Here is a 23780-nt window from a genome sequence, read left to right on the forward strand (position 1 = left end):
CGATGAAAATCATCGCTTACGTAGATTGTATGGAGGAGTCGATGATGATGGAGCAGTGGAATCAGTAGGTGCCACCCTGGCTGTAGTGCGTCGTGTAGTAACATCGCTAATCCTGCCTTGACCACGATGGGATGGGAGAGGTCTACCTGTGCCTTTACTATTCTTCCCAGTTCTAGTACTAGAACCTGCAACGGCAAAGCCAACATGAGTTGCCCTTAGCGTTTGACTTTTAGCAGAGATAAGACTGGCGCTATCATCCCCTTGACTGGATTTCACGCTTTTGGTTTTGCGAGCTTCGCCAATACTAGAGCTAGCTATACCGGCATCGTCGACTATCGTAAAGGATCTGCCACGTCGCTTTTTCCCTTTCTTGGAGAGATTATCTTCAGCAGGAAGTGCAGCTGATCTATTCTTTGTTTGCGATATAACATGAGAAAGACGGCGCATCAGCAAAGCACGAGAAACCTTGCTATTGGAATCGTCCAGCCCTTTAATATTCAACAGACCAGCAGGGTACTGATCCTGAGGAATACTTTTTTCGAGGTAACTTTCGGCCCAGCAAGATCCCGAAACGCGCAAGACTCCAAAAGTTCCAACATCAAGAAGCAGATTCGGTAACTTGTTGAGGAGCGGAACTACTTCGGGCTATACCGAAAGTCAACAATTAAATCATTTTTCAAAATGTTACCACACAAACCTGATCACGGAAAACTTCATTGGGATGAAGATTTTTGATATCCTGCGCGAAATCCAGCTCACCTTTGTTCATAGATGTTGACGAAATCCATACAAAAGTCCAGAAACATCGTGCGTCAGCAAGTTGCAGACAAAATACCAGGATGAGCTGCTTGCTCGAGGAAGATGGCAAAACACAAAACGGCTCATCACGCTCGTGCTTAAACCAAGACAGTGTTTCTTCTGGGGTACTTGCCATTAGAACTAGTTTGCCATAAGCGTCTTCACTCCAGGGACACACATCTACTACTTGTAGTCGATGAGCGATCCTTGTAAAGGTGACAAGTTTTACTTGCGGCAAGGATGCAGGTAGTCCAATAACTGTAAATGCACTTGAAGGTTCACAATAATGATCTAGGATGGAGGAAAAAGACAATGCCAGAAATAGAGCAAAATGAGTCGGAGTCGGCTGGATGTCTTGAATATCATCGCGTTTATTGTTGTGAAATATCTGGATGAATTTTGCGAAAGAAAAGCACGAATTCTGCTTGAGCCAACCCGCACCATAAGTCACTGTTAAAGGCTCATCTAGGGCTATATGGGAGCAATCAGGGTCAGTGAAGTATCCGTAATCTTCGGTGACCAGAGTTCTGTCTTTTGTGGAGCAATCGACAGATCCTTCAGAAGTAGTCAAAAAAGTAACAACTGCACGATGCATTTCGACCATGCTAAGTGACCCTAGAGAAGAAAAACAAGAGAATTATGCATTGAGCGAAGACAGTAGATGACAAATGGAAATGGCATACGTTGGAGAAGCCCTGTGGGACCAAGTGGTGAATACCAATTATTATAGCGATGTTCCTCCCCCCTTGAATATTCCTCGTTATCATCTGGGACATATTCAGTGAAATTCCCGATGTAATTACCCAGTAACGTATGAGGACTCTGATAATTGTTACGCAACAAGACAGCAAGGAAGGAAGCTGTATAACGGTGTCTGACCATTTGAAAATAGTGTCATTACTTTGGACGACAACGTAGGACAAGTCGAATCCAGACGAACCTTCCACGCAGCCAATACCACATACGGGCTATCAAAGCCTGTCCTGTGACTGAACTCGAAAATGAATCAGGCATGAATTGGGAGACATAACGCCGGTGATCCTCTGGATCATTGAAAGACCCAGTATCTGAGCACCAGCGAAAATCATCCCACTCGCCAACCGTCGATTGGAAATGATCTTCAGGAATCATAGTGCCAGCGACAACGAATCTGATGGGTATCTTCGAACTCCCTATCTGCCGTCGCAGGCCGCGTATGATCTCTTTCAGAATTGGATAACGGCCGTGCTGGTCCTCAAACGCTTCGTCGTGCTTTCGCGACGCTACATTGGCTTCATCTATCGCAATGTAAAAGGAATCACCTGCGGTAGACATTTCCGGTGAGTTCCAGAAACTCTGTATTTCGTCCCAGGAGTGCGTAATAGCTTCGTCTAGATCTTCGTCACTCAGGAAACCTTCGCTTATTTTGTATTTGAGCATACTAAATGGGTCGAAATAGGGTATGATATTCGTTGGGAAAATTTGTGATTCCAACCAGCGCCGCCGGTGCTCAACACTAAATCCTTGAGTTGAACAGGCCTCTAGATACATTTTGAAGATAAGTAACCGAGCCAAGAGGACTTCGCTAACCGCGCGATACACTAAATGTATATTCGTCTTCAGGGACGAGGCGTAGTTGTCGCTGGAAGTGGATGATAAGCGGGTGGTCCATGTAGCATTTTCGTTTATGTTGTCCAAAGCGAATGGGATATCGGCGGCTCCTAGATTGAAAGAATCGAGAGAACATGTCATATATAATCCCCAATGCAGGCACAGTCCTTCGAAAAGAAGCTTGGTTTTTCCTGTACCCGAGGTGTTTACCAAGAACCTACGCGTAATGGGCGTGAGCAACAATGATCCTTGACAGAGAAGGAATGTTCTCGTACGTGTCTTTAGAAGAAGAGAAAACCCGGTCCAATCTGTTTCTGAGTTTGTCGTTATGTTGAAAGCTGCCCAAGTCATATAGAATAATCAAAGGTATTTCTTTCATCGGATAACCTAGCGGAATACGGAGATTTTCGATGTAGGCTGTGGTCTCTGGATCTATATGAGCATCTCTACTCGAGCTCTTGGGTGGCATCCAAGAAGGTCCTTTCCATTCGCCTTTTGCAATCAGCGTTATTCTCCCGTCGGAAAAGATCTCTCGAAGTAATTCGTTCATTTCCTCGAGGCGAGGCTGAAAACGCCAAGCGTTTCGTCGCAAGTATGCTGATGAAGAGTGCATGAGAACCTTTTCCTACAGACAGAAGAGAAGACACACTGCAAAGGTTATCGAGCGCCTCCGAGTTTTGTGATTTATGCGCCTCCTTTAGCTTCTCGTGAAGCTCGGGTTCTGTCAACAAGATTCTGGCGCAGAGTTCCAATGAGATATTCTTGCGTGCCTCCGGGGTGAGATATGCATGGAGGAATTTAGAGGCAAGGTCTGACTCTGTAACGTCTGGAAAATCTCTGAGAAGTTCCTGTTGATCGAGAGCAGCCATTGAGCGACGTAAATGACACTCGAATTAGCTGAATATTGTGAATGAAAGACTTGGGCTCATGAAATTGGCATTAAGGAAAGAACTTCAACAGTCTCAATATTTCACAGCCCGGAACTGCCGCCGCCGGGATCAGTCATAGGCCGGTTACAGTGTGTACATGTAGGTCCATTGTCCATTCCACCCACCAACTAAATCGAAATGACACCATTAATCATCGTCAAGTTTAATGGCTGCTCTAACTCAGCAGGAGCAAGTCCTAGGACTTTTTTCGAACATCGACGATCCAGAAGTCGCTTGCAAATTCCTCCATGCCTATCTCGCTCCTGGAGCACTGAAGATCCCATTTGAACTCTGCACTAGAATCTTGTTAACAGACCCTGCGCTTCACGAGACGGTGAAGGAGGCACATAGATTGCAGAATTTAGAGGCGCTCGATAAGATTTGCGGTGTGTCTTTTAACTCTTTATCCGTAAGGTAGATATCCTTACACACTATTGCAGTATATATACAACGAAACGCTTGGAGATTTCAGCCTCACCTCGAGGACATGAACCAACTACTTATGGGAATTTCTTCCAACGGGAAAATAAATATGGTAGCAAATGGTGAATGGAGACGACCCTTTTGGACACCGCCCAAGAGTTTGAGCGATGACAGTCATGCAGAATCAGAGACCACTGCTTACATTGAAAGCCTACATATCCCGCTAGGAAATCCCAATAAAGAAATACCTTTGATCATTCTCCATGAGCTGGGCAGTTTCCAATATAATGTCAAACTCAGAAACAGATTAGACCGAATTTTTTCGCCTTCCAGCCACACGTACGAGGGTTTTTCTCAAGCTACTAAGTCACTCACCCTCATTATCCGCAGGTTTCTTGTAAACACATCGGGTACAGGAAAAACGAAGCTTCTTTTCGAAGGATTGTGCATGCACTGGGGATTCTATATGACGTGTGCTATCGATTCTTTCAATCTGGGAGCAGCCGATTTCCCTTTGGCCGTGAGCAACCTGAATCGAAACTCTACTTGGACCGCCTACCTACCATCCACTTCTTCCGCCAATCACGTATCATTATTACAAACTAATATTCGTCTAGTCTACCGTGCGGTCAGCGAAGTCCTCCTGACTCGGTTGCTCATCTTCAGGATGTACCTAGAAGCATGTGCAAAGGAAGGATTTTGTCTCCAACAGCGACAGCGCTGGTTGGAATTACAAATTTTCCCAAAGAATACCATATCTTCGTCCGACGCATTTGGAATGCTCAAATACAAAATAACCAGAGCTGGTCTAAGTGACGATGATCTTGACAAAGCCATCAGGCACTCTTGGGACGAAATACAGAGTTTCTGGGACTCGCCGGAAATGTCAACTGTCGGTGACTTCCTTTACATCGCACTGGATGAAGCCAATGTAGCGTCGCGAAAATACGATGAGGCGTTTGAAGACCATCATGGCCGTTATCCAATCCTAAAAGAGTTAATACGTGGCCTGCGGCGGCAGTTAGGTCACTTACCTATCCGATTCGTTGTCGCTGGGACTATAATTCCTGAAAATCATTTTCAATCACTGGTAGGCGAGTGGGATGATTTTCGCTGGTGTTCAGATACTGGATCTTTCAATGATCCGGAGGACCACCGACGATATGTTTCCCAATTCATGCCTGTTACATTTGCTAGTTCAGTGACAGGACAAGCCTTGATAAACCGTATGTGGTATTGGTTGCGTGGAAGGTGCGTTCACCCCGATTGAATCGCAGTGACCCTGTCGCCTCATGAATCCACTCAATTCGACTTTTCTTTTGGTCAGGCATCGTTACACGGCGTCGTTCCTTGCCGTTTTGTTTCATAGCAATTTCACCAGTCCTCATACGTTACTGGGTAATTATATCAGAAACTTCACTGAATATGCGCCTCATGACAATGAGGAGTATTCAAGAGGTGAAGAGGCTCGCTACAATAATTGGTATTCACCGCTTGGTTCCAAGGGTCTTCTTGAACGTATGTCGTTTGTCTCTTCTTTATCTCTTCGTCTCTAATCAATACATGATCTTTTTCCTTCAGGGTCACTTAGCACGGCCGAAATGCATCGTGCAGTCATTGCTTTTTTGACTACTGCAAGAGGAATCATTAATTGCTCGACAAAAGACCGAATTTTGATCACTGAAGATTACGGATATTTTATGGACCCCGAATGTTCCCAAATCGCCTTGGACGAGCCTTTGACAGTGACCTATGGCGCAGATTGGCTCAAAAAGAATTCGTACTTTTCTATCAGAAAGTTCATCAGCTTTTTTTGCAACCATAAACGCGACGATATTGAAGAAGTGACTCCAAGTCATTACGCCCTATATCTGGCGTTGACTTTTGTATCTACTCTGGACCATCTGTGCGATACCTCGGATGTTTTCACAGTTATCGGATTACCTCCTACATCATTACCTCAAGTGAAACTTGTCACTTTCACAAGGACGACTCGTCGACTAAAGGCAGTAGATGTGCACCCTTGGGGGGAAGAGACCTATAATAGATTAGTTCTCATGGCAAGTTCTCAAGAGGAAATGCTCTCCTGGTTCAAGCACGAGCGTGACGAACTGTTTTGTGTTCTGCAGCATCCTAGGAGCATTGGACTGATATTAGTATTTTGTCTGCAACTTGCAGATGCTCGGTGTTTCTGGGTTTTCGTACGCATTTCGTCAATATATACGAATAAAGAGGACCCGAATATCATACAACATATCAAAGATCTGCATCCTAATGAAATCTTTCATGATCAGGTATGATTTGTGGTGCATTCAGGACTCTCTCGTGATGGCTAATATCGGTCATTGACAGCCCGGAATCCTTTCCCTTCTCAGCGAGCTACCGAATCTTTGCCTTGATGTAGGACCCTTTGGGGTGCTACGCGTTTCAGGATCTTGCTGGCCCGAAAAAGTCATGAAAGACAGTATCCCTCAGGAGCTATTTCCCACTGGTCTATTGAATATTGAAGGGCTAGATGAGGCAGACAAGAGAGTCTCTCATGACATGCTAATGCGCCGTCTTTCTCAAATAATTGCGCAAAAGATTAAGAATGACCCGCAAGTTGTGTCTCCAGGGATGGTAGATGAGGAAGATTCCCACCAGAAAGGTAAGAGGCAACGTGGCAGATCCTTGACGGTAGTCGACGATACCGGCGTAGCTCCTTCTGGTAATCTTAGTGGTACCCGCAAAACCAAGAGCTTCAGACTTGATAAGGAGGATGATATTGCAGGTCCTAGTACTTCTGGGAATCGAAGAACCAAGGGTCCCAAATCCACCAATGTCAACTCTGTTACACTTGGTTCTAGTGCCCGAACTGGGAAGCATAAAGGTATCGGTAGACCTGTCCGATTCCGCCGCGGTCAAAGCAGGATTGGAGACATTGCTACAGGACGCGCTTCAGCCGGATTAACTCGGCCAGACGATTCCAATTCTTCTTCTTCATTACCCTTGACTCTTCCATACAATCTGCGCAAGCGATGAAACATTGTATATGTATCTTATTCAACTCAAATTATACTGTCGTGATGCCTTCTACAGTAAAAGCGTTTTCGTTGTGCTTTTTTACAGCAATCATCGTGAATGAATGTGATCGACTTGTTGCTGCCGCGGCTTGCAGGAGAATATCTTTAATGATAGCTCCCCTTCATCGTCGAATACCCTATTTGTTGACACCTCCGTCATACCAGCAGACACCAAACACATTAACCCAATGTTAGGATCGTTCACGGAGAGAACGAGGCGGTGGCAATGGCAGTACTAGTTGATGCAACACAGTAATAAATATTCATCTTAGTGCATACGTAGCCCGGAGCGAAATTGACATCTACCAAGTATCCTCGCCACTTTCTGAAGCAGTACGTGGGGGGATATACATATACGAGCAAAATCCTAGAATTTAGAGATATCTATCACCTTGCTTTACCCCAGAATTGGACATTTTTGGTGTGCAGGCACACTTTGAACTTGTTTTGTTCTGAAGGTTCTCACCCTCCTTCTGAGGCCCTGTACCCACTCGCGGCGCGCCCTGTGAATGTACCCAGCAAGGTGTGGTTCATGACATGCATGACAGTGGAGCCTAGTCGAGATAAGAGGCTGAAGTAAGGAAACCTCCTCACGTTGGTGCGGCCCGGCACGCTATACGAGGTGTTTCAAGTTGTTTGAAATTTCGTCGCTAAAAATGCCTATAAGAACCATCGAGAACCTGACACGCTCTTCCTTCCACTCATCTTCGTCTCCGGCTGGACCGGCGATAATTGTTCAATTTTTACTACCTGCCACACACACAACTTCCCTCTGGTTTCCTTATGCGTTTCTTAACCACGCTCCTTCCCTTAATCACCCTCGCCGTGCATGTTGCTGCGACTAATCCCGAACAAGGTTCGATTCCGCTCACAATGATCCATCCCGGAGCCGTTCATCTACCTGACCCTCCTCCAACTTACAACGAGGCTACGAGACCTAATGCTATCATCCCTGCTGCACACTACAGCTCGGCACAGGACGGCACGGAACAACCGCCATTGTCAGGTATATCTCCCCGTTGTCATCAGCAGGCAATACAACGTGGACTGGAACTGGGTAGACAAGAGTTAGGACCAAATCATCGGGACGTATCAAATTTGCGGGCAGTGATGGAACGAGTCACTTCTGTAGAGGATGCATTGAAGCGACATCCTCAAACACTGATAACGTGTTTTGCTTTCACAGTCGCAGGCGGATTAGCTATGGTGATGATCTATCTGACAAACTGTGGCGGAAAGGGTGATTGGACCTGTAACCCTTTCAGTAAACGGAATGGTCTTGGGAGTAATCCGCAGTGCAAGCATTTGGATATAGAAGTTTGTCGTAATCCATCACCGACGGTGAGTTACTGTTCGTGATTAAATTTGTCGTTTACTCGCTCAATATTTGTTTTTTCTTTGACCTAGAACACACATTCTCCACCAAAGGCTACAGGAGAACTCGCAAAGAGAGATGCCGCGAGAATGTCCTATCGCCGCCGTCTTGAGCTGGTGTGATGTGATCAGACAGGGGAATGAGGAGTTCAGGGCGGCTCACGGAGAATGAGGCGATGGCTGTATAGCGAGGAATTGCAGTGCAGAAGAGCGAGAGCTGAGCGCTGAGCGTTGAACGTTGAACATACAGCAAACTTTCTTGCTAGTAGTGTTAAGCTATGTATCTGTGGTGGAATGTGAACTGCGAACGATGAAGGAAAGACCCTGGATTAATTGTCTGACCTACATACATACATCTTCCTGCATTCTGTAATTCCCGAGGCCTGTTGTTTGTCAAAACATCCTTCCTCTTGGACAGCATGGTTGTCGGCCTGAGTATCTGGAAATATACCACAAGGAGAGACCAAAAGCTTTAGTCTTTCTGAGAAACTTCTCCCCCGGTACATTCCATTCAAGTTGATGCTCAGACCTGGTTTGATTGTGGAAGAAGGCTTTTGATCCGGAGACAGTCAGTATTCCAGCCTTCCAGGTCAAGGTTTTGATTATGATGGAACATAGGGCATAGAGGATAAAGGGATTGAGCGTTGAGAAACTCCCGGCAAACGCAATGTCTGAATGGTCTGTACCATATGAGGTCTTAGTACCAGCTTCTGATGCCCCTACATCTAATCCCAATCCAACATCATGTCACGTTGATCTCAGGCATTCCTCGTAAGTACGCGTATAGAGCAGCATGGATACCTGGTGCCAGACTGTTCTACATAGGAGACATGGGGGTTTGGATGAGGTGGCAGGGATGGGAAGAAGGGGTATTGATGCTTTGACTGGGTGTCGGTGGTACTACTGATATAATACATTGGAACGTGGCAGATTGAACGTAACGCTGAGTGCTGAGTACTGAGATGAAACTCGAGGAACGTGGCGCGGGTTCTAGGATGAGACGATCGTCGGCGGCAAAGTTTGCGGGATGGTCGAAAGCAGTAGAGGCAAATTAGAATCCGGTACAAGTTCTGCTAGTTCCAGATCTATTCTGCGCTGCGTGATCCCAGCCTATAAACCTTTCGAAGCGGGACTTAAGAGAATTGGATTGGATGTAATGCGACGTGTCCTCTCCTCAATCTGGTCCCGTCCATCCCAACCGTCGCAAATCACGTCTACACTCCTCCGTCTCCTTCTCAACACGAATATAATCTTCAACAATCTGCGCAAACCCTGCCCTGTCTGATTCGGGACTCCCATCCACCAGTCGCATCAAACGCGCATATTCTTCAATTTGACTGTCCAAAGCTCGCTCTTCCTCTAACAAGTCATCAGCCTCATCCCTCAACTTGTCCTGGGCAATGGAAAGAGCCTTGATCATCGTTGCGTCTGGCTGGGTTTTTGAGACATATCCGTAAAATTTTTGATGTGACCGAGCTCTCATAAGGGAAAGCTTAACGAGAGACGCTTCGATGACTGCAGCAGATAGGGCATTATTTGCTTTGTGTTTTTCGTTCAGGGCAGGAGGGATGGTGGATATAGCATCGAGAAGTTCCGTTTGAAGGGTGATATGCAACTATTAGGGAATCGGATGAGCAAATGGAAAACATGTAGGCATGATGAGTGTGTACTTCGTTGATGCGCGAAATCACGTCGATGGAAGAAGACCAGGTAGAGGAGAGTTCGGATTCTAGAGATGCGATGTCTTCTATTTCTTTGTGTATTTGATCCAGCAGGGGAATATCTACGTCGCCTAGAATGGGCTATGTGTCTATAAGCCGCAGTACAAGAGCTCTCGATAACGTACCACCAAGAAACTCGAGTATCGACGACAGTCTTGATTCTATCTCTTCAGAAAGTCGCGCTTCCAAGGCAGAATCATTCGAAAGCTTCAGAAAGCTTCAGAGGTTGGTGAAACTATAGCAAACGAGTCAAGGCACCTTGGAGGCAAAGCTGGAGGGGTCTATCGAACGTTGGAGATGAGTAAGGGATCGAGCGAGTTCCTGAAGTTTACAACAGTCAATTTGAGGGCTGTTACGAAGACATATTGTCCCTTACTTGGTCATTGAGCGATAATTCAGACAGTAATTCGTTCAGAATCTTCAAACGCAGGACGTTTGTCTTCCAATATGTCAGGTAACTTGTCGGCAAAGTTCAGTGAAGAGTGAATTCCAACCGCTCACGCAATTTGTTGTGGACATTGAAGGTTAGCCAGAGTGTTTATAAACGCCGGGACTCGGAGCGTTAATCGAGCGACCGTCCCGGACCTTGCCGCTTTTCACCAACTCGCTGAGACTCGCTCCAACTCGAATGTACTGTTCAACGCTGAAACAAGATCTTTCAGGACCACAAATTTCTACCTACGTTAAGGATACATATGTTGAAGCCAAATTCAAAATCTGGAACCGTCCTGTGAATTCTTTAAGCTACTGAACAAATCCTTGCACAACTAGTCCAAGTGACCTTACACTGTTTGCTCTGCCTGGAGCCCCTCTTGCGGAGGAGCACATTTATCACGCAGAACAAATTTCCTCTCTCCTTAGATCTTGCGCTGAGGGAGATGGCGTGGCACGTAGAACTTTGCAAACTTTGCAGGGCAATGTGGAGAGCGCAACTTGAAACAAAGCGCCTCAAAGCGCTCTCCCACGAGCAATGCAGTTGTGTTTGTGCTGCGTACATGAAGAGGTACTGTGGCGAGAGTTTCGACATTCATGACATCGGTCAAAGCTGCAACGGCAATAGAAAAGTGGCATCCTGTAGTCATATTAAAAGAGCGGAGTAGTATTTGTTGTAGCTAAATAGAAGGGAATTGGGGGGAGGGGAGGAGTCGGGTGCACGTACTATTATGATTCTTGTGGTCTGAGACTATGGCAGAGGTCAAGAGAGGTAATTGTTGAACGAAACATTTGATTCACTGGTACTGCTCCCGCAACTATGACTGTGATTTAAGACAAACGAATGACCCTGAACAAACCAGGACCAGGGACCTCCCTTTCTGACTGGGGTGACAATTTCTCCCCCGAAAATCCTAAATACCTGTGTACGCTCTCATCATCAGATTTATGCCCCCTACTCCTCAGCCGACGTCGATTCCACCCAAAGCTGATATGAACTAATAATCACCAACATAGTTCTAATCGATATTCACCTATATTCATTCCTGAATCAACAAACCTCCCCTGATCGAGGCCAGTTACCAGGTCAAACAAAAAAGGTACGAGTTTCATCCTATAAGTTCATCCTATAAATTCTGCACCAAATACCCATATCCAACATACCATGATGACTTCTGCAACCTCTCTTGTTTCACTCCCTGTTGAACTTGTCGAGCAAATCATCACTTCCTTCTGGTCCCAGCATCAATCCACACACCATCGCGTCACATTTATGAAATCATCCCTTTGTGTCAGCCGCAGCTGGGCAATCCTGTACATGCGCGCCTTTTGTCAGGACGTACACATTCCAAGCGGAGAATTTGCGCTGAAATTTCTTGAGATTTTGCGGAACGAATCTCCCGTATATTCATATTTTACTGAGAACGGCACATTGTTCGATCGACGTTGCCGTTCGCTGACGTTCCAACGCGACAATGAAGAAGGGATAGTCGAGAAGCCAATCGCTCCAGACCCTAGTCGGTCTTCTTCCGTACTTTTTCAAGGCTTTCTCAAGAATTCCCCGACACCGGAACACCCAATGGGTCTTGCCATCTACACCGTCTTGCGGTTTTTATATTTCTCCCCGCACCTCATACCCAACCTCCGGCGCATCTCTTTATTATTCAGCAACTCGACAATGAGCGATCTCTTCACTCGAAACAGATTTATTGGATTCCCTACTCAGGTTACCGAGTTGAATATCAGGTTCACATATGGGCCGCGCACGCCCAAGGACGTGCTGAAAAAGATTGCTAGAAATGAAGCCGTCGTTGGGTTGGTTCCTGGGAGTATGAAGAGGGTGAGGGTATTGAGGGTTACAGGACTTACGAAGTCGGCTGTCAGGGAGTTGGTTCTAGCGTGTGTGAACCGGGAATCAGTCGAAACTGAGGACGGGCAGTGGACCTTCGGGCGAAAGAAAAGAATCACCACTGAAAGGGCAGGGATATAAATCTTAATAGGTGTAGGAGGGTGCCGCAGATATATCTACTTCAATGATGCCCTTGGTCGCTTCAAGCTCTATTATAATTGTTTGTGCCGAGTAATGTTTATAAGTTGAATGTGTTTTCTCCCGCTTTGCTTCGCCTATATACACCACTTTGTGTTACACTATTCGTACAATCAATAACACTTACACAATCTATGGTCCATCTTTTCTATCAGGCTTTACAACCGCTGTATATCTTCAACTCGTTTGTTGGAAGTCCGTGATAAATTTTAATGACTTTCATCCACATTCAGTATCAACATTGTAAAGAATCGTATCTCTTCGATGAAAGCATCACCTCGAAGAGCTGTTGGAAAAATATAAGGCAGGAAATTAGAAATGATATATCACAAGCTCATACCCTCGTTGATAGTATGCATCCCATTATACACGTCATCTCGATCGCCACGGTGGGAGTAGCGGAAGATGTTCTCCGTGAGATTCCAGTAGAAGCGTGTATCTACAAAATCAAGGTCAGCCAACCCTTATTTTACGTTGAAAATAAGTGGATTCGTCAAACTTACCAGTGTTCCCTACGATGAATTTTATGAAAATACCTTTCAGTATGAAATCGAAACGAATAATAATAATTCCAAGTACCTAATCCCAACGATGGGCTGACGACTACACCATCCGCTTCATATCTTGAAGAACTCTGTAGCGTTGCCTTGATTGTGCCAGATAATACGTCGTATAGATGGTTATCTGCGATAGGCGTGATAGGAGAAGGTTCCAGTGCAGAATAGAATGCGTCTGAGAGGACTATCTTCCCAAGTCTGGATATCTTATGACCGCAGTGGATATCCTCTCCGAAGGCCTGGACTGATAAATTGTATCGAGTTGCGAAAGGAAGCACAAGGTCCTTGATGTGATTCTTGACTTCCAAGGTGGAACTATGATGAGACGAAGTGATTAACCTTGACAATCTACAAAATAGGAAACAGGTATGTATAACAAACCTATGTTCTGCTATTCTATGATTGACAACAGCTCCAGCCCTTTCAGGTAACACATTAGTTTTGATGCCTCCTGTTATTAGATCTACCGCTTGTGTCGTGTGGGATAATACATCGAAGAAGGGTACAGAACTGAATAAAGCCTTGGAAAAAATTTCAAGAGCACTTTCGTCGTGGGCATTCATTGCACGTCGAGCTAAGTCTTTCATACTGTGCGGGAAGCTTCCTTCGGGCGCGTGTTCTACGGCGCATTTCGCTGCAGCAAACGCGGTCCCGTTCCGGGTTAGACGGGGAAGATGCGGATTTGCTTCGAGCGAAACAATGAGAAGAGACAACAAGCCAATGCTCTAGACGTGAAAATATGTAAATCAGAAGTTGAATAAAACATGCGAAGAGTTATTGGTATTGAATACTAACTGTGTGTTCAGGCGGAATACTTGAATGACCTCCTGGAGCTAGAATTTCGATGCTCGCATCGAAATATCCCTTTTCTGATACACCAGGAAGCGCAAATATCGTCCCTTTTTTGACGTTCTCGGCGTATCCTTCTACACGAAGAAAAGAGAATAGAAAACGATCGGCTCCCGAGATAATACATGTGTACAAACACAGAAAGCATGCGCACCTCCTTCGTCCAATATCATTGCAAATGCATTTTTACCATACCTTTCTTCGAGAAAGGCAGCAAGTTTTTCGGCACCCTATTGACTTTGATAAGTGATAGTCTTTGTCGGACCCACTGTGTCGGCACCGAGAAAATTGTGCGAAAGTTAAATAAATACCTCAGTTCCTGAAGCTTCTTCGTCAAACCCGAAAGCAAGGACAACTGTGCGTCGAGGTTGGAAGCCGGCTTCTAATAATGAATTGACAGTGATTCTAGAGGATAGTATGAGTGGGACGTGATTGTCCGGAATATTGTGATAATTTACAGCTGGGCTATAAGATCTGCCTTATCATCTACGCTGCCTCTACCCCAAATCCATGTTCCTACAGAAGAATAAATCACATCGTTTAGCGATTATAGATAATCCACATACCGTCGTAACTGCCGGAGTATGGCGGATGTACCCATTTATCCTCATTTGACCAATCCACCGGGACCACATCTGTGTTAAAGATGATGTTAAAGTTCAAAATTCAAAATCGTGACTCGAAGCGGAGTTATGCTTTCCAGAAAAAAAAATTATGCCCACCTTGGTGCGCTGTGAGTAGCAGAGGCTTCAATGTAGCGTCGGAGCCCTGCCAATGGAGCACAAGACCATATGTGTTGACAGTTATGACCTTGAGAGTGGAATATCTACAAAAAACGGGGTGGATCCTTTCAATACTTGTATCAGATGGAAAGAACCGCAAGACGCATACATGAGAGGAAATGCGCCTTCCAAGTATATATTAAAGGTCTTGAAGACATCCCAACGATCGTCCTGCCCAACCGGGAGAAGATCATCGTATGATTCTGTTCTAAAGTTCAAGGTCAGAGGGGAAACAATTTAACAAAGATTATGTCTACGGGATTTGGACAGAAGCACCAAGAAGTTGGTACGATGAAGATTTGAATGTTTCAGAAAAGTACATGGTGTCAAGTCGCTTGCTCAACTCGGCATGAGCAGTGGGAAATAGAGGTTCAACTTGAGGACATAGAGTGCTGTCTGGATCCGAAGTCTGTAATGAGGGAAGGAGTATGGTAACAAGCGTGTTATATTGGCTGACAAGCACAATCCTTAGGCCCAGAATCTTTTCAGAGTTGATCCATAGACTAAGGAGGACAAGGGATGCACAGAATAGCGAAAACGCAGGACGATACGAAATAGGTTTCATCCGCTACAGCCAATCGGAGAAAGTAAAAGAACAGGTGGTGAGGGCAACATGACGTCCACTGAAAAAAAAGCCTAGGCCGGTTATAGAAAACTGTGAACGCTTGGTAAGAGGTTGGTACTTTGTATGACTTATTCCGCCTTATCTTCGGAGACGGCCGGACTAGTTGACAAATATAGGCAAGCGGCTATATTTGGGCTATATACAGATAGACGGACACAGAAGTCCACCTGGCTTACGTCAGGTGGCCATGGACCGGCCTCTCATCAGAGCTGTGCGGCAGGCACTCTGATATTGGCTTAATGGGGAGGGTGCCCCCCAGATCCATCACCCACACCAAAAACACCTACACATATGCCGTGGTCCCCGATGCTATGCCGATGTTGCAAATCGGATCGGGTAACCATGTGGACGGCACCACATGGCATACTCCACCCCGTGAATAGGGAGTCATGATCTATCATTGCAAAGTAGAACAGGCGGGTTAGGGCAGCAGTTAAGCCCTCTGATGAGCCCCTTCGCAAGGGCGAAACCCGCACAAAGTCCCTACCTTTCGGGTTCGAACCCCAAAGCTGCCTAAACAGGAACAGTTGGTTGCAGTTCCGATTCTCGCGTCAGGTCCGAAAGACCGAAGCTAACCGACGATGCCCGAAGCCCAGAGCGTCTTTTACCCGTATCAGATAACGATCACATACATTATCAGATAAGATTTTTTATATCACGCCATATGATTATCACAGCCATTTGCTTGATCTGCGTACCTTCGCAGTTACCCTCGTACTAGTAGTAAAGAACCTAGCAAGATGGTTCCGCGCGAATACTTCCCATCGAACATAAATTTTCCGCCAAAGCCTTTTTGCTCTCTTCCAGCTTCTTGTCCTCTTCAACAAGGCGACGCTTCCTGCGAAAAAATGCCACTCAAAGCAGTGCTCCGGGGGAATTCTCTTGAAAACACTCCTAATTCCTCTGATCAACAACAACCTTCACGCTCGGAGCACGACGGTTCAGATGATTCGGGTGGTTCTTCTGTATCTGCTGAGTTCACTGAACTGTGTACAGAAGACTGTCATCTTATCACCTGTGCTGATCCCACGCACGAAGCAGCGAACTGTACAGCTTCTGGAGACACTCTCGTCTGTCCAGATCCAAAGGACTGCAACGTGGTTGACAAATATGTAAGTGTAAAAAAATTTTCCAACAACCATCTTTCTCTGACTTTCGGTCATAGCTGCAATATTGTACAGATTTGCACGCATATCTTACTGAGCCCAAAAGTTACCCGAGCATCTATCATTGGCATAATAGCTCGTCAATGGAATACAGAACGGACGAGACAAATGTCTTTCACTCAACCCATCCAGATGGTCAAACAGGCCTCTCTTACTCCCTTGAAGTCCCTGAAACGAGCCATTCACAAGACAGTTTACCGACGTCCAATCTATTCACTGGCAACCTTTCGGGCCAACTGCCAGAATATCCGTTTGACTATTCCCAACAGTATGAGCCTAGCTCGCACACGCACTCAACCGTTACGTCGCCACTAACTCTCCCTCACGCAACTTTCTCCCCCTCACCTCCTCACGTGTCTCCTACTGATTCCCCGATATCCTTAAATACCTTGGAACAACCAACACCCTCGAACGCTCCTGTCTCTCCTATCGCTTGTATGTGGGGAAATTGTCACGCAAGATTTTCTGCTGCAGATGAGCTAATCGAGCACGTCAATGCTGAACATTTGATGTTGATGTCCTCAGCCGCAAATTCAAAACATAATGTCGCTTGTCAGCCCAACGAAGAGCATCACGAGTATTTTTCTTGCTTATGGAGAGATTGCCACGAATTTTTTCCCGAATTGGTCGATGCTCCGTCACACGACAAGCCACACTTACCGTACGACCAGTTCACCGTCCATATTCTCTCTCATCTAGGTTATCCTGGTCCGAACCAATCTACCCTCCCAAAGTATCCGGATGATTATCCGAAGGAATACATCGACATGTACGCTCACTCGTTTCCAAACACCTCCGAGTCCGCCGCAGAACGTGCCAGCGACTCGTCTCGAAGCGAGAGCGCCTCCTCGCGCTCTGTGACCCCACCGTTTTCAATGGAGGGGCAGGAGCATTTGCACCAGTGCAAAGGGTCACATATGTGTCGTTGGAATGGATGTGGCCTCACGTTTGACTCCTGCGACGACCTTACGACCCATCTGACTCAGGCGCATGTTGGGAGTGGGAAGCCTCACTATGATTGCTATTGGGGCGAATGTGTTCGGAATGGACAGAGTGGATTCACGAGCAAGCAGAAAATATGTCGACATCTGCAGGTAGGTTTAATTTTCTGAATCAGTTTACTGCCTGACCAGGCGCTGATGAGTTCAATCATACTTCACAGTCGCATACAGGGCACAGACCTTTCCAGTGTAACCTTTGCCACCAAAACTTTTCTGAGGCGGCGACGCTGCAACAACATATGCGACGACACACCAGAGAGAGTAAGTCGCCACCGCTTAATCGCCGTATTCATGGTTCTGATGATTGGTTTTCGTTCCAGAGCCATATGCATGTGATCATCCTGGTTGTGGAAAATCATTTGCGATCACTGGCGCATTGACAATTCACAAACGTACTCACAATGGCTACAAGCCGTTCAAGTGCACTTTCTGTGACCGGTGAGCCTTAACAGATTTCGCTGGGTCTGCCCATATAATGCTAAGTTGCAATCTCTCACAGTGCATTTGCGGAATCGTCCAATCTCTCGAAGCATGTCAGTCGTCGTATCAGTTCCTACTCTCGATATCTTTACTAAATTATTATCTCCAGCTCCGCACTCACACCGGTGCTCGTCCTTACTCATGTCTCGAACCTGGATGCAATAAATCATTCGCTCGACCCGATCAGTTAACTCGACATGGGAATGTACATAGAAAGAAGGCGCAGAAGGCAGCTGCCGCATAGATCATACCAAAATCGGACTCTTTCTACCAACTCGAAACGAAGCAGTATACGAACCCCACTCAAAAGCACCAGTCTACCACAGTGCATGTATAATTTACCTATGCATTGTCATGTTCTCGTCTGTATGTAGCAAGTCGCTTGTATGATTATCTTTACCTATTGTCAATAGTCTCTCATAGTTCAATCTTAGCATCCAACGTTACATAGGAGTTACATATATGATAGTGTTTACATAAAAGAACGCATACATAGTAAGCAGTAAGGTCTAAAGGTATGTCCAATGCAGGGGACTGGAACATATATGCAGGTCCAACATTTGAACTAGAATTCTACCAGGGGTTCAGGAGTTTCTTCCGAAAGTAGAGCTATAATTGGAGGAGATTTCGGAGTACCAGGATTAGGAAGAGAGGCTGGAGTCACTACGGTTATGCCTAAGGTTCGTTTTGTGGGTATTACCTTACCTATAAACAAATGTCAGGTTATTCTTCTTTCACAGCAGGAGGTATCGACTTCTCACCCATTCTCTTCATAGCATCATAACCTTTGAGTCGGACCTTGTCACACGATGGATCAACAGTCATCCCTTCTTCCACCACAATATAATCAATGTGTCGTTCACGTAGGAACTGTTCGTCAATTTGCCATGGAGCATCCGGAAGTACCTCATCTACCCATCTACAATGTCGAAGAATTTCGCACCTTTCGAGGTGAGGAACAGTTGTAGGAGTCCCGTAACATTCGCATAATTCATCGGAGTAAACACCTGCGATGAGGTGTACGGAGGGAAATGATAATTTGGCTTGACGAAGCTGGAGGGCGTGGCTAAATGATGAGTTAGTGTAATGATCAGGCAGGAAATTGGGCCACATACCCTGTATTGAATACATCAAAGAGCCCATCTACATAAACACGCTTTGTCCTGTTATCATTACCCGTTCTATCTGCTTTGGAACTTGATGCAGGAGCAAGCCCTAGACTAGTGCGAGTGTTCACTTGTATGTCATTCGCAGTAAGCCTGATTGTGGCGAATTTGTCGTAGGCTTCCTGAACGGGAGACGGTTCGTTGGTTGGGGCAGGATTAGGAGTAAGGTCTGCAATACTAGATTCTAGCGAATGCCTTCCGGGATCTGATACGACATCGTAGTCGGAAAGGTCGTCGCTGAGAGATGACGCGTCCATGGCGGTTATGGGTCAAGAGGGAAGCGGGTTTACCTCATGGCTTTACTGTTAATGCTAAGAGCTGAACGTGATGAGAATCGGCCCTGGCAAAATACCAAAAGTGGAAATGTTATTGTGTTTATCTTGCAATGTTGGACGAGTTGGATGACTGGAGACCTTGAAGTGTAACCAGTATGTATGTAGATGCAGATGGATTTAGATACCAAGAATCGTCTAAATAAGCAGAAGTTACGAAGAACGAAGCTGAGAGAAATTATTACCCGGAAAAGGAAATTGACGACTTCACTTCACTACGCCATGATCTTGCTCGAGGTAATTTTTTGAACTGTGTTATAGAAGGGCCGCCAAGTACTCAAGCACGAATACCTTCAGCCTCACAATGTTATCATTCAGACTACACTTGGCGAAAAGATCATAAAGTAATTATATATATCTTTACCGGGTAACCCATTGTTGATCTGTATAATCAGGCCTTCTTCACTGGACGTCGCCTTTGTCGATTACGATGGTGTTCGATTTCATCTTTCTACACCGGAACGCAAAACCCTGCTCCTTCTTTCCATGCATATCCGTTGCTGGGATGAACTGGTGCGATACGGTGCGATGGAGGTATTGCAACGCGAGTACGGGGTTTTGTTGCAGCCTCAAGCTGAGCCAGAATATAATGTCAGCTTAGCCATTGACTTGGAGCAGGCTCCTACTAGCTTAGGTGCGCTTTACTTAGTGAAGTTCAGGCAGCTCATTGATGATACGTTGTAATCCAGAGGACCGTGCTGCATTCATATTATCTATTGCTCTCTTCAAGCGGAACGCGCTAGCAGCCCCATTCGAATCTGCATTCAAGAATCAGAAACAATTGGAGGCCGCAGGAACTGGACAGGGAGAGCTGATGCAGATTCATTACCGTGATGAGGAAGCTATATACATTCAGGCCTCTCCAGACAGAGTAACGGTTATTTTCTCGACCGTATTTAGCGACGAAACGGACAGGATTTATGGAAAGGTTTTCTTACAAGTACGAGTTCTATCTCTCCGATCTCGGCTTCATGCTCATGTTGTTGCTTGTAAGGAATTCGTTGACGCTCGTCGTCAACCCGCCATTCAGAACGCTCCTCAAGTTCTCTACTCAAATCGCGAACCTCCCTTGGAAATTCGCCACCTAAGCAATCTACGCAACACAGAAGACACTGGTTATGTTACTTTTGTTCTTTTCCCTCAACACTTCACCCCCGTCAATGCCGCGGCTACAATCTCGCACGTACAGTTGTTCCGTGACTACCTGCACTACCACATCAAATGCTCCAAAGCATACATGCACTCCAGGATGAGGTTCCGGGTTGCTGAGTTCCAAAAGGTGTTGAATAGGGCAAAACAAGAGGTCACAGTGACCGAAAGAAAAACTGTCACGTACGTCTATTCAGGATCTTGTTCGCATCATCATTTTGTCTTACTCTTGAGATAGTGGAAGGACCATGTCGACGCGGTAAAATGTGCTTTATGAGTGATAGATCGGATTGTACAGTTGGACATGTTGTGATGATATCGTACACAAAATCGTAGTCAAATCGTGAAATTTCATTAATGGAACAAACGTTCTCATACGGGCGACAAGAGCTCCATCCGTCGTGTAGCCATCCCCAAAGGGCTGGGTATAAGTTGCTCCGGAATCCGACTCTCGACGGCGTCCAAAACCCATTGCCGTCGCAAGCGCTTACAAACTTCCCTGAATGAATCCGTGGATCCCTTCTCATGGATTAATATCAGAAACAGCTCTTCCTCCGTCTGCCTCACATCGATCTTGAATTTGACTGCCTTCAAGACCGACATGATACCATTCGAGTCCCTGACTTCATCCAACTTACACTTCAAGATCCCTAGTCCTTCCGCGTCTTCCAGTATGACGCGCACATCCATCGCCATCAAGAGCCTGCGACACTCGTTCCTAGTGACATGTACAGAGTGTGTAGAATGCAGAGTGAATACCTCCGGTCTTGAAAATTTGAAAACGTTAGTGAACCAAGCAGATCCTGTGGACATGGGTGACAAGAAGGATGAGGACGACGATAAGACAGATGAAGTTGAGCTTGGCGCAGGAGACGAAGGCGGACCCCGTAAGCTGCGCTTTTTCTTGAGTTTGGAAGGTTTATCTGGTGGAATGCCCGGATCGACGATTTGAACTCGCTTCCCTGTGCCATGCAAACCACCTTTCCGCAAAGATGACTTCTTCATAAGCTCAACTCCACCGTAAGTGGCCGTGAGGAGCTGCCCGTTTTCCTTATTGGCTGTATCGTTACCGGTTTTGATTGTCGGTCGTTTTGGGCGTTGTACTGTCTCTTTCCGCTTCAAGGATAATGGTCTTGTTGGAAATCGGATAGTGATAGGTGGACTAGCGGCACAGGTCTCTTTGTTGATGTGGTTTAGTTGGGTAAGGCCGAGATTCATTGGAGCAAAGGGAGTTGGAACAGGACTTGATTCTGATTCTCCTGACATGGTGCGGTCTTCAAATATCTCCTGCATCAGAGCAAGGTTCGGCGAGATGACGCCTTGCGGACTGGCGGACGTGTTAGTATTGATTGGGCCACCAGTTCTAGCATGCAAGACCGATAGGTGCTCCAACACTTGCGTGTAAAACGCCTGAACCTTGGGATCTTCCGTCTCAGGAACAGTAAGAGGCAGAAGCGGTGAAGCATTACGGGTAATAGACTGTGGTCTCAGAGCATTCTCGTCGAGTGAAGATTTAATGTCGTCTTCACTAAAAGTCGAAGGCACCAAATGAGAAGGTCTTTCTCGTGGAATAAACGAAGCGTCGGATGATGCAGCTGAAGTCGCTCCCCGAGGCCTTCCACCGCGAGCGGCCCTACGAGGGGTTGGAGGCCCATCGCGAGAGGGCATAGAGGAAGGTGACGGTAGCGATTCAACGTACCTTCCACGTCGAGTTGCTCTACGAGGAGTAGGGGGGCCGTCGCAAGAAGGGACGGGGGATGTAAATGTTTGTATGCCAGCTTTTTCCTTCTTGAATTTAGCTGCACGATTAGCTTCTGCTCGAGCCCTGGCCTCCTTGTGCATTCGCTTACGCTCGATTTCGGCCACCTGCTCGTCGTATTCCTCTAACCGCTTCCTGCGATACTCGAATAGCAGATAGTATGCGCCTTTCTGCCAGTTTCGATCTGGATTGACAAGACTATTCTTCAATTCCTCGTCCGGAGCCTCGCGCCACAGTGTACGAAGGCTTCGCAGGAGTTCGAGGTCAATGTCGTCAATCGACTTCAAAGGCACAGAGATTGTCTCGAGGCTAGGAATACCGCCGTAGGTGATCTTGGGCTTCTCGGACAAGAAGAAGGGGTGTCGTTGAATTTTGGACATCGTGATTCTCTCTTGAACATTCTTGGTTAGCATCCTTGAGATCAAGTCTTGAGCATCGGAGTCGAGGCCAGTGGGAAAAGGCACTTCCGCATGTATGATTTCATCCTTCAGATCATCGTCATTCTCGGGGTTAAATGGAAGGCTGCACGTCAAGAGAGCAAAGAGAATGATGCCGCAAGACCAGACGTCGGCCATTGGTCCATTGTAGTTTCCATAGCCTGTCACAACCTCAGGAGCACAGTAGTGAAGACTCCCGCATGCAGTGCGGACAATGGAGTCTGGTTGGAAGCTCGCGAGCCCAAAATCAGCGATTTTGATATTGTTATCCGAATCTACGAGGATATTCTCGAGTTTGAGGTCTCGGTGCGATACGTTGAAACGATGACAATAGCTAACAGCGAGGATGATCTGCTGGAAGTATGATAGTGCTTGAGATAAAGGAATGGACTTTTGACCAGATTCTATTGCTTTGGATAAGTACTCGAGGAGTTCTCCACCTTGGACGTATTCAAGGACTAGAAAGAGTTCATCAGGCAAATCCCAGACATCGTAAAGTTTCATGATATTCGGATGCTCGATGAGTTTCATTAGGACAACTTCTCGCCGAAGAGACTGTTCTTGTCGTTCTGCTTCGGCTCCAGCAAGGTTCAGTCCTTCAACACGAGAGGCTAATAGATTCTTGGGAATGATCTTGATGGCGGCCATTTGTCCCGTTTTAGCGTGTCTTGCAATTCTGACACGACCTACAGTCAAATTTATTAGACGAATGTATCTCGCGCAACGTTGGATGGCAACCTGAGGCTCCTTGACCAAGAATCCTCCCAAGTTTCCAATAGCCCAGCTGCTTGGGATCGTTGGTTTTGCGTGGAGCACGAGGAAGATCGGATAGAGACATGATAGTAGGATGTGGATAGTGGATATTGTGTATGAATAGGCAATGGCGATAGGGAATAGAGGTGCTTGGGTTTGTGAGGTTGTGGAGGAAAAGAGAGCCTCGGGACGCTCCGAAGAAATATCGGAACCATTTCCGCAGCATTACTTACCTAAGCCGCGTACCATGACGCGGTAAGCGCGTGACTCCAACCCCCTCGTTCTAATTCTCCTTGAATAGAGTTGTTTGCGAAAACATACGCTTGTTTCATTGTTGATTGCTAACAT

At 46.2% G+C, this 23780-nt stretch overlaps 10 protein-coding genes across 10 annotated transcripts; 5 read left to right on the top strand and 5 right to left on the bottom strand.

Annotated features, from left to right (window-relative positions):
- Positions 1-9: 9 nt before the first annotated feature.
- Positions 10-3257, bottom strand: C8R40DRAFT_1166953 (uncharacterized protein; the record flags this gene model as incomplete). Its single annotated transcript, XM_046230936.1, has 6 exons — positions 10-645; positions 698-1413; positions 1482-1672; positions 1739-2605; positions 2664-2985; positions 3038-3257. The coding sequence occupies 6 exons, from the start codon at positions 3255-3257 to the stop codon at positions 10-12; spliced, it is 2952 nt and encodes a 983-aa protein (XP_046090082.1).
- A 109-nt stretch (positions 3258-3366) lies between these two features.
- Positions 3367-7173, top strand: C8R40DRAFT_693991 (uncharacterized protein). The gene is made up of 6 exons (XM_046235889.1): positions 3367-3703; positions 3758-4079; positions 4131-4991; positions 5068-5258; positions 5322-6034; positions 6093-7173. Exons 1-6 carry the CDS (start codon positions 3484-3486, stop codon positions 6759-6761), a joined length of 2976 nt encoding a protein of 991 aa, XP_046090083.1. The 5' UTR covers positions 3367-3483; the 3' UTR covers positions 6762-7173.
- A 45-nt stretch (positions 7174-7218) lies between these two features.
- On the top strand, positions 7219-8215 carry C8R40DRAFT_1088335 (uncharacterized protein). Its single transcript, XM_046227402.1, has one exon. It carries the CDS (start codon positions 7586-7588, stop codon positions 8159-8161), a length of 576 nt encoding a protein of 191 aa, XP_046090084.1. The 5' UTR covers positions 7219-7585; the 3' UTR covers positions 8162-8215.
- A 1135-nt stretch (positions 8216-9350) lies between these two features.
- Positions 9351-10416, bottom strand: C8R40DRAFT_1158895 (uncharacterized protein; the record flags this gene model as incomplete). Its single annotated transcript, XM_046229793.1, has 2 exons — positions 9351-9791; positions 10399-10416. 2 exons carry the CDS (start codon positions 10414-10416, stop codon positions 9351-9353), a joined length of 459 nt encoding a protein of 152 aa, XP_046090085.1.
- Positions 10417-11497: 1081 nt separating this feature from the next.
- C8R40DRAFT_1036855 (uncharacterized protein) lies at positions 11498-12319 on the top strand (the record flags this gene model as incomplete). The annotated part of the gene is made up of 2 exons (XM_046223621.1): positions 11498-11818; positions 11885-12319. The coding sequence occupies 2 exons, from the start codon at positions 11498-11500 to the stop codon at positions 12317-12319; spliced, it is 756 nt and encodes a 251-aa protein (XP_046090086.1).
- A 266-nt stretch (positions 12320-12585) lies between these two features.
- On the bottom strand, positions 12586-15129 carry C8R40DRAFT_1037389 (carboxypeptidase S; the record flags this gene model as incomplete). Its single annotated transcript, XM_046223659.1, has 12 exons — positions 12586-12662; positions 12717-12839; positions 12956-13248; positions 13315-13658; positions 13729-13859; positions 13937-14012; positions 14094-14187; positions 14241-14298; positions 14349-14417; positions 14505-14608; positions 14674-14772; positions 14822-15129. The coding sequence occupies 12 exons, from the start codon at positions 15127-15129 to the stop codon at positions 12586-12588; spliced, it is 1776 nt and encodes a 591-aa protein (XP_046090087.1).
- A 908-nt stretch (positions 15130-16037) lies between these two features.
- C8R40DRAFT_1166959 (uncharacterized protein) lies at positions 16038-18080 on the top strand (the record flags this gene model as incomplete). Its single annotated transcript, XM_046230937.1, has 6 exons — positions 16038-16301; positions 16355-17449; positions 17518-17617; positions 17677-17794; positions 17856-17889; positions 17946-18080. The coding sequence occupies 6 exons, from the start codon at positions 16038-16040 to the stop codon at positions 18078-18080; spliced, it is 1746 nt and encodes a 581-aa protein (XP_046090088.1).
- A 202-nt stretch (positions 18081-18282) lies between these two features.
- C8R40DRAFT_1141981 (cholinephosphate cytidylyltransferase) lies at positions 18283-19507 on the bottom strand. The gene is made up of 3 exons (XM_046229485.1): positions 18952-19507; positions 18598-18902; positions 18283-18541 (listed from the first exon to the last, which is right to left on the bottom strand). Exons 1-3 carry the CDS (start codon positions 19257-19259, stop codon positions 18402-18404), a joined length of 753 nt encoding a protein of 250 aa, XP_046090089.1. The 5' UTR covers positions 19260-19507; the 3' UTR covers positions 18283-18401.
- Positions 19508-19556: 49 nt separating this feature from the next.
- Positions 19557-20746, top strand: C8R40DRAFT_1166961 (actin-related protein ARPC2; the record flags this gene model as incomplete). The annotated part of the gene is made up of 6 exons (XM_046230938.1): positions 19557-19571; positions 19632-19678; positions 19730-19968; positions 20024-20274; positions 20329-20666; positions 20722-20746. 6 exons carry the CDS (start codon positions 19557-19559, stop codon positions 20744-20746), a joined length of 915 nt encoding a protein of 304 aa, XP_046090090.1.
- A 1645-nt stretch (positions 20747-22391) lies between these two features.
- On the bottom strand, positions 22392-23517 carry C8R40DRAFT_1036975 (kinase-like domain-containing protein; the record flags this gene model as incomplete). Its single annotated transcript, XM_046223631.1, has 3 exons — positions 22392-23248; positions 23285-23365; positions 23418-23517. Coding segments are annotated over 3 exons (1038 nt in total), but the record flags the coding sequence as incomplete, so codon positions are not given.
- Positions 23518-23780: the final 263 nt, after the last annotated feature.

This window comes from Lentinula edodes (genome assembly GCF_021015755.1).
Source record: "Lentinula edodes strain Le(Bin) 0899 ss11 chromosome Unknown C8R40scaffold_5, whole genome shotgun sequence".
Taxonomy (NCBI): domain Eukaryota; kingdom Fungi; phylum Basidiomycota; class Agaricomycetes; order Agaricales; family Omphalotaceae; genus Lentinula; species Lentinula edodes.

What these genes read in the sequence shown, in the direction of transcription:
- C8R40DRAFT_1141981 (XM_046229485.1), bottom strand. Translation starts at nt 19,259, where the DNA reads ATGGACGCGTCATCTCTCAGCGACGACCTTTCCGACTACGATGTCGTA. An exon ending in TTTGATGTATTCAATACAGG is followed by an intron (nt 18,903 to 18,951) that starts GTATGTGGCCCA and finishes CTCATCATTTAG; the next exon opens with CCACGCCCTCCAGCTTCGTC. An exon ending in TGATGCTATGAAGAGAATGG is followed by an intron (nt 18,542 to 18,597) that starts GTGAGAAGTCGA and finishes ATTTGTTTATAG; the next exon opens with GTAAGGTAATACCCACAAAA.
- C8R40DRAFT_1088335 (XM_046227402.1), top strand. Translation starts at nt 7,586, where the DNA reads ATGCGTTTCTTAACCACGCTCCTTCCCTTAATCACCCTCGCCGTGCAT.
- C8R40DRAFT_693991 (XM_046235889.1), top strand. Translation starts at nt 3,484, where the DNA reads ATGGCTGCTCTAACTCAGCAGGAGCAAGTCCTAGGACTTTTTTCGAAC. An exon ending in TGGTATTGGTTGCGTGGAAG is followed by an intron (nt 4,992 to 5,067) that starts GTGCGTTCACCC and finishes TCTTTTGGTCAG; the next exon opens with GCATCGTTACACGGCGTCGT. An exon ending in TTCCAAGGGTCTTCTTGAAC is followed by an intron (nt 5,259 to 5,321) that starts GTATGTCGTTTG and finishes TTTTTCCTTCAG; the next exon opens with GGTCACTTAGCACGGCCGAA.